Source organism: Dipodomys ordii, unplaced genomic scaffold (assembly GCF_000151885.1).
Source record: "Dipodomys ordii isolate 6190 unplaced genomic scaffold, Dord_2.0 Scaffold52, whole genome shotgun sequence".
Lineage (NCBI taxonomy): Eukaryota > Metazoa > Chordata > Mammalia > Rodentia > Heteromyidae > Dipodomys > Dipodomys ordii.
Window position 1 is genome coordinate 4,452,852 of NW_012267268.1, and position 7,989 is coordinate 4,460,840.

Consider the following 7,989-nt stretch of genomic DNA (forward strand, 5'->3'; position numbering starts at 1 on the left):
AAGCACTCTACCACTGAGCCAACTTCCCAGCCCAGTTCAAGTTATTTTTGAGCTTACCTTTCTCTCTGGGCATGTACAGCGGCTATTGGAATTCCTCTCTATACAGGGTTGTTTTCAGTGTCCCAAACAACAAGTGGTACTCCTTTATGCTCCTGGAAGCCACTCAGCTTGTAGGAACTGAAACGGTGACATACAGCCTGATGCCTGCCACTCAGGGATGAACAAAAAACAGCAATTCATAGAACACAGAACTTTAAGATATGGAGGACAAAGACCTCATTGCCCACACTTGTTCCAGAAGCCATGTAAACAAAACAAAACAAAACAAAACATTGGTTGCTATCTTCACAGCTTCCTGCTGTAGAGTTCAAAGGCTGGAGTGAGTAGCCAGCCCCTACTATGTTGATGGATGAAGCCAATAAAACTTAGCTAAGCCAGCCTCCGGAAGATGAATATACTCAAATAATCTATAGGTATAAAATAGTAACCTCAAACTATGATTGACATGGGAGGAATTGTCACCCTGCATCACTATTTTTCCTGCTATCTCTTCTTTATGTATTAAAAGGGTCACTCTAGTTGTACTATTCAACACGGGCTACACAGTATCAAGGACAGAGGTGTGGGGTTGGAGGTGTAGCTCAAGTGATAGAGTTCCAGTAGTGACCAAGAAAGACAAACAAGAGTGCCAGGCCTTGAGTTCAAGCCATGGTGCTAGCTCACATACATACAAAAGGACAGAAATATAGACACCAAATTAGAAATATTTTGAAGCAATCATAGCAAGAGACTGTTGTGACTTGTACCTGAGTGGTGGCAGAGGGGTTGTAAGTTTCAGATTCTGGATCTATTTTGAGGTTTGAGCAGTGTAATGTCTAATGGGCTGAATGTTGGGAAAGAGGGGAGAGAGAGGGAGAGAGAGGGAGAGAGAGACAGTTTAAGGTTGACCGTAAGCTTTTTGACGGAAACAACTGCTGTGTTTAAAATGTCTCTGTTTTGTATATTAGAGATATAAATTTGGGAATCATGATACACAGAATATCAAATCATGAGACCATCTAAATCATCTCTGTGGAAATGAGTAAGTGGAAAAGATGACCACAGAGTGTTTTAACATTAACAGGTAAGGAAAAGAGGAAGAACCAGTAAAAGGCACCAACAGTGATCGGTGCGATAGGAAGTCCAGTGAGGTAGGTAGAATATTACATAAAGAAGAGTTCATCAGTATTGTCAAAGTGAGTAGTTTTGGTTGAGTAGTGGTGGTAAGAGTCCCATTGGAATTTATCTACAAGGGCATAGAAGGAAGGAATTGAACACAGTGGAACTCTTTTAGGACAACTCTTTTTAGGAAAGTTTACTAGAAAGGAGAGTAAATCATTGGGTGGTAGGTTGTAGGAAAGTGGGCCAGGGTAAGGGCTTAGACTAGTAGCAAAATGTGTGCTCAGCAGTTGAGAAGAATTCAATAGAGACATAAAATCAATGTCCTGAGGCAAAGACAGAACATGTTGGGAATTCCCTGGAGTTGGTGAGATGGGAGGGACTTTAGTGCCCACATAGAGACTAGTCTCTCTTTCTTTCTCTTTCTCACTCACTCTCCCCCTTCCTCTTTCTCTCCCTTCTTTTTCCCTCCCTCCCTCATTTTCTCTGAGAGAGGAAGAGTCTCTCTCTTTCTTTCTTTTTTCCCTTCCTTCCTTCCTTCCTTCCTTCCTTCCTTCCTTCCTTCCTTCCTTCCTTGCTTTCTTTCCCTATACTGGGGTTTGAACTCAAGGCCTGAGCGCTGTCCTTTAGCTTCTTTACTCAAGGCTGGCACTTCTATTTGAGGTATAACTCTACTTTTGGCTTTTGAATGGTTAGTTGGAGCTAAGAATCTGATGGAATTTCCTATCTGGTCAGGCTTTAAACTCATGTGCCAGCCTCCTAAATAGCAGAATCACAAGTATGAGCCATTGGGGCCAACCTGGCACTTAATAGGATCCTGGAACAGGCATGAAGACTTGGTGACCCATCTTGCTGGAGTTTTTTTTGCTGTGGACCCTTAGGTTGACAAGGGTGCTTTTTAGATTGAGTGTCAACATGGTTGTCATGTTATAGTCTGGAATAATGTTTCTCAAGGGCTTTGTTTGGTAGCCTACCCAACATACTTACTGAGCTTGTTTGGGATCTACTAGTTGATAGAATATTGCACTCTAGTCATGGGCAATTGCTCATGCCTGTAATCCTAACTAATCAGGAGGCAGATTCTCTGTCTGGAGCATCAAGGTTCAGGGAAAGCAAACAAGTTCTCAGTAAAAGTTGGCCATGGTGGGACATACCTGTCATCCCAGCTACATAGGAAGCATAAATAGGAGGATGATAGTCCAGTCCAGCCTGGGCATAAACTTGAGATCATATCTCAGAAATAACTAGGACACAAAGGGCTTGAAAGCATGACTTTCAGAGTACCTGCCTAGCAAGCAGAAGCTCTGGATTCAAACCTTAGTACTATCCCTCTCCCGGCCCCAAAGCAAGCTGAGTAGAGGCCTCAAAGGGTAAGGGATGCACTTCTTGGTGTCCTCAGTGTGAGCCACTGAGCTGCCCCTTAGAGAATGTCAGAACTTGGCGCTGGGAAGGTGGCTCAGTGGTGGAGCACTTGCCTTGTATGCATGAGGCCCTGGGTTTGATTCCTCAACATCCCATAAGCAAAAAGAAAAAAGCCAGAAGTGGCACTGTGGCTCAAGTAGTAAAGTGCTAGCCTTGAGCTGAAGAGCTGAGGGACAGTGCCCAGGCCCCAGAGTTCAGGCCCCACGACCGGACCCCCCCTCCAAATAAAAAGAGAATGTCAGGACTCTGTTCTGATACTACATGATGCATGTAGTATCAATGCTAAATCCAATTATACATGCTCTGCTAGGAAAAGTGAAGCCTAACCTTGCCTTTCTTGAACAATGTCATCCCTAAATGCAAGAAACCTCTTCATCAAGAAGAGAAATAGCCAGCTTTGTGTTCCTGGATATAAGAATGCCTGAGTGTAACTTAGGAAGAGATTGTGCTGTGTCTTACATGGTGTCTCCTGTGCTCGAGGGAAGACTAAAGAGATGATGAAGGTGTACTCACAGTCGGGAACTTCATCTTCCATGCTAGCTTGACACAGACATTGTTCTGGGAAGTCCTTCATTTACAAACCTGCTCACACTTCTGACAGTTCCTTTTCTCCTCACCCACTTGGGGGCACCCAGGGGCAGCTCCTGCTGTCCCCTCTCCTGGAGAGATATTAAAACACAGAACAACTGAGAGGACCAGGATGAGGAGAAGCAGAGAGCAGAATTGTCACAAATACAGTGAATGCTATTTTTATTTAAAATGTCAATGTTTTATGAATCGTGGAAGTTTTGCATTAATTTTGAGGGTATGATTTATTTATTGGTCCTGATACTAGGGCTTGGACTTAGGGGCCGGGCACTGTCTCTTAGTGTTTTTTTTTTGTTTATCTCTAGGTTGGTACTCTACCACTGAGCCACAGCTCTACTTCTGGTGACTAATTGGAAATAAGAGTCTCACAGACTTTTCTGCTTGGGTTGGCTTTGAAGCACAATCCTCAGATCTCAGCCTCCTGAGTAGCTAGGCTTACAGGTGTGAGCCACCAGCACCTGGCGGGGTCTCCTACACTCCAGTACAATGCCCTCCTGGCCTCATCCTTCCAACTCCCACTCACAGGCTTCCTAAGGGAGAGTGGACTAGTGCAATCACTTGAAGTATCCACTTACTGCATAAGAAAAAGGTATCCATATCAATAATTCCATGTGGTTCCGCTAATGGATGCTTTCAGGACAAAGGCAGAAGGGTATCCTGTCTTCAGCCCACTCAGGATACTTCATTATTCTGCTTAGCAGTCCTCAGCCTAAAGGGGGATTCATTAAACCAGAGCTTGAGGCTGGAATGGGGAATCTTGGGATTGTAGCTTTAAATTAAGCCAGAATTAAGTCTTTACAAGTCAGTCCTGGATTCAAATCCCATCACAAGTCCTTTCTAATAGCATGATCTAAGGCAGATCACAAGTTATCATGAATACTGAGTAATGTATGTAAAAATATCTGGCACAATTTATGAAATAACAATGAACCCTGGAGAATAATGAATAGTCTAGGAGATATGCTTTGTACTCAGATTCAGAGAAGCTAAGTAAGTCCATCCAAATCACACAGCAAAGTCATGGAAGAATGAATCTCATCAGCCCAGAGCAAGGACAAGAGATTTCTCTAGGGAAGCTCCCACAGCCTCTGCCAACCCCAGGGCCTGTCCCTACCCTCTTAACTTTGTTCTATCCCAGCTGTGGCTCCAGGCCCTCTGTGGAGAGCAGTGACTTCCGCACTGTGAAATTGTGGGCACCGCTGTGGGCCTTTCTGCCTCTGCTCCCCAGGAGCTGCCAGTGACTCATTTTCCTGAACTTCATTCCCCTTTCAGTTTCTCTCAGAGAGAGTGTTTCATCATCCTGGGCCCGCAGGCCTCTGCTGCTTACTCCTCTGTTCCAAATAGACCCTAACTCCCAAGCTTCCCCCAGCTGGCCCATCTCTGTGGGGCTCGACTTCTCTTCCTTACCTAGGAGAACCTCCCTTTTTTTTTTTTGTTTTTGGTGCCGGTCGTGGGGGCTTGAATTCAGGGCCTCAAACTCTCACTTGGCTTTTCCACTTAAGAATGGTACTCTACCACTTGAGCCATACCTCCACCTCTGGCTTTTTTGGTGGTTGGTTGGAGATAAGAATCTCAAGGACTCTCCTGCCAGGCTGCTTTCAAACTGCAGGTTTGATTCATGAAATACACTCACCACAGTGATTTCATGACTACCTTAACTTACAAAAGAGAAAGTTGAACATCAAAACTGGGGTGACGTACAGACACACAGCTGCTGTGAGGAAAAGGTAGAATGGGAAACAGCCATTCTGAGTGTGTGTGTGTGTGTGTGTGTGTGTGTGTGTGTGTGTGCATGTGTGCGTGTGTGTGTGTGTGTGTGCGCGCGCGCGCTCGCGCCAGAATGGAGGCTTAAACTCAAGACACCTCATTCTCACTCAAGGCCTGTGCTCTACCACTTAAACTGTGTCTCTCTACTTCCATTGCAGTAGCTCAGCTCTCCTCTGTGTCTTAGTCTCCAGGCTGCAGGACCCCTGTACAGATGCCTGATGTGAGCCAGGAGGAGGAATAGACGGTTCTCCCTTCAGGGAGCTCAGATCTCACCTGGCCTGCTTCCATACCTGCAAGCCCTAGCACAGATGGGAGACCACAAGGGAGCACACAGTGGGAGCAGCTTCTCAACTGTTCCTCCGCACACAAGCCACCAGGGACCTTACTAAACTGAAGGTTTGCATTCATCATTTTTGGAGAGTGAGGGAAGATGCTGCAGGCCCAAGGAACCATGCCCTCAAGAAGGAGCGCTCAGTATTGAAGCCAGACAGAGCAAAGCAGGAACTAGAACAGCCATCTAGGACAAAAGCAGAGCTCAGCCAAGCCCAGGAGAAGAAGACAGTGGTCCTCCCAGTATCATCTAGGGACTCTGAGGGCAAAGAGGTGACCCCCAAGCTCTCAATTCCCCATTCACAGCAGCTGCACCGAGTAGGCATTCCCTGTGTGAAGAAATTCCCCATCACACAAGATAAATTTTGCAAATTGAGAAGTCAGAGCCAAAGGGAAGTCCGGTGTGGTCTCCAACTAGTTACCGTGGTTATATGAGAGTGGGCTTCCTCTTACCAGGCATTTCTGCTGCCTCCAGTGCTTTGGCCACCTATAAAGCTTAGCAATGGGGAATAAGGAATCCCTCAAAGAGGAAGAGTTCCTGGGGTGTGCAGAAGAAGGAGCAGCTGTTGATCACATCATGTTCACTGCCACAGAGACCTTCCAAGTCAATGGTAAAGTACTGCTCCCCCATGCTGGGACTGCCCGTAGACTCAGTGGATAGATACACAGGGATGTGTCACTACATTGTTCATACTGGACCTGACACTCACCAGTGCACATTGGCATTGACCCATCTGTAATTTCTGCAGTGCTAGTAACAGATGGTGTGTCTCTAGCCTATAGTTGGCCTTTGTTTTAAGCTGCATCGTTTTTTAAAAATTGTATTTAAATATTTTCATTGGGATAAAAGTCAATGTATCTTTTCCATTTCTTGTTGGCTAGGGTGCATGCATAGCTTCATAATGAGTTGTAGTGGATTGAATACAACATTAGAAATTCAGTCGCCCCATCATCTTCATTTTCACCCTCAGAGTTACTGAGGTGATATGTGGTTGAATGTTGTAGAATTCGTAGCACTTAAAGGAGTAGACTTGCATCCCAGAGGCAATCTCTGATTTCCTAGTCTAGAACCTTCTCTTGGAATCATCTTCCCAGGTGACTGGCTTTCTCGGAAGTTGTAATGAGGGAGCAATGGCAGTTTTAGGCACACACCTTCACAGACAGGAAGGTGGACAGAATGGAGATGCAAAATTATAAATCCTAGAAATTTATGGTGAGGTAACAGAGAAAGTCTTGTATGTAGATGACTATAATCAATATTGTTTATTCAGAACTTTTTCAAATTCAGTGTACTGGAGATGTGACTGTTCTTTTCCTTTGGGTACTGATCCTGGGGCTTGATCTCAGGGCTTGGCAAGGTTGGGTATTTTACCCCTTAAGCCATAGCTTTTTTTTGTTCATGTGAGTATCATGGCTTTCCTTGCCTGGGCTGGCTTTAAACCCCAATCCTCAGATTTCAGCCTTCTGTGTAGCTAGGATTACAGACATGAGCCACCAGCCCCTGATTAGGGGTTACTTTTTAAGATACAGAAAATGTTCTAGAAAATCCAACTGATCACATATATTCAGGACCTATTGCCCATTGGGCACCACCCCCAGCCCCAAGAGACCTGGCATGGAGCTATCTCAAAGGCCCTAACTTCAGTGGTATAGCTGAGCCATCCCAGGCCTGTAAGCTGAACTTCTCCATATGGCTTGTTATAGGACATCATGGAAACACCAAACCTGATGGAGGATCTGGAAGTCAGAGCTGATGCCTCTTCTAAAGTGCAAAGGATACAGGGTCTGTTATAGGGAAAAAGGAATGGCTAGATGTAGAGTGAGGTGCTACATGCCCATGCTATCCCCACAAGGCATATTCTGAGAATAGTTGATTCCATATTGCTGCACTGAAATCGGAAGGGTGAGGGGCTGAGGCTAGGCTCAGGAATGTGATTTTTTCCCCTGAAGCTGGGGTGGGGTGGTGGGGCTGGAAACACTTGTTTGCAGCTGAGGTTGCCTGCTTTGGGAGATGGTGACAGGCTGGAGAGAGCAGACAAGCCAGTGAGAGAGTGATGAGGAGAGACAATGAGACAGCGATGGAAAGGAAGGACAAGAACTGGAGCAGGAGAGAGGGTGAGTGAGGAAGGCACAAGAATCAACGACAAACTCCAGATTTCTGACTTTGTCTGTGGATGCCAGGATCTAAAATTCTAATGGAAAAAAAATCACCACTACTTGGTCTTCCGAAGTGGAACTCCTAAGTGATAAAGATGTTTTCCCAAGTGAATTCACAACTTCCTGCCTTCTAACTCAAAGATCATGAAACTTTCTAGATGAGTGTCATTGTAAACAGCAACCACAGGGTGTTGGACATACAGTGGGCCCCTAGGCTTACTGTAATAACAATGACTTGTTTCCCAGGACAAGGTAGCTGTAACTATTTTACGTTTGTGTTTTCTCTGCAAAAGAGTTTGCTCCCTGTTGGGTGCTGGTGGCTCATACCTGTCATCCTCGCTATTCAGAAGGCTGAGCTCTGAGGATCACAGTTTTAAATCAATTTGGGCAGAAAAGTCTACAATACTCTTATCTCCAATTAACCAGCAAAAAGCCTGAAATGGAGCTGTGGCTAGAGCGCTAACCTTGAGAAAAAGTCAAATGGGAACATGTGGCCTTGAGTTCAAGCCCCAGTATCATCACACACACACACACACACACACACACACACACACACACACACACACA

At 45.3% G+C, this 7,989-nt stretch overlaps 1 protein-coding gene across 1 annotated transcript in view; it reads left to right on the forward strand.

The window, feature by feature from the left end:
• The first annotated feature begins 5,738 nt into the window (after nucleotides 1-5,738).
• The window catches only part of Marco (macrophage receptor with collagenous structure), a 39,967-nt gene continuing 37,716 nt past the window's right edge, over nucleotides 5,739-7,989 (forward strand). The window contains exon 1 of the mRNA XM_013020725.1: nucleotides 5,739-5,876. Coding sequence (XP_012876179.1) covers nucleotides 5,768-5,876 — 109 coding nt within the window. The 5' untranslated portion in view covers nucleotides 5,739-5,767. The remainder of the gene's footprint in view (nucleotides 5,877-7,989) is intronic.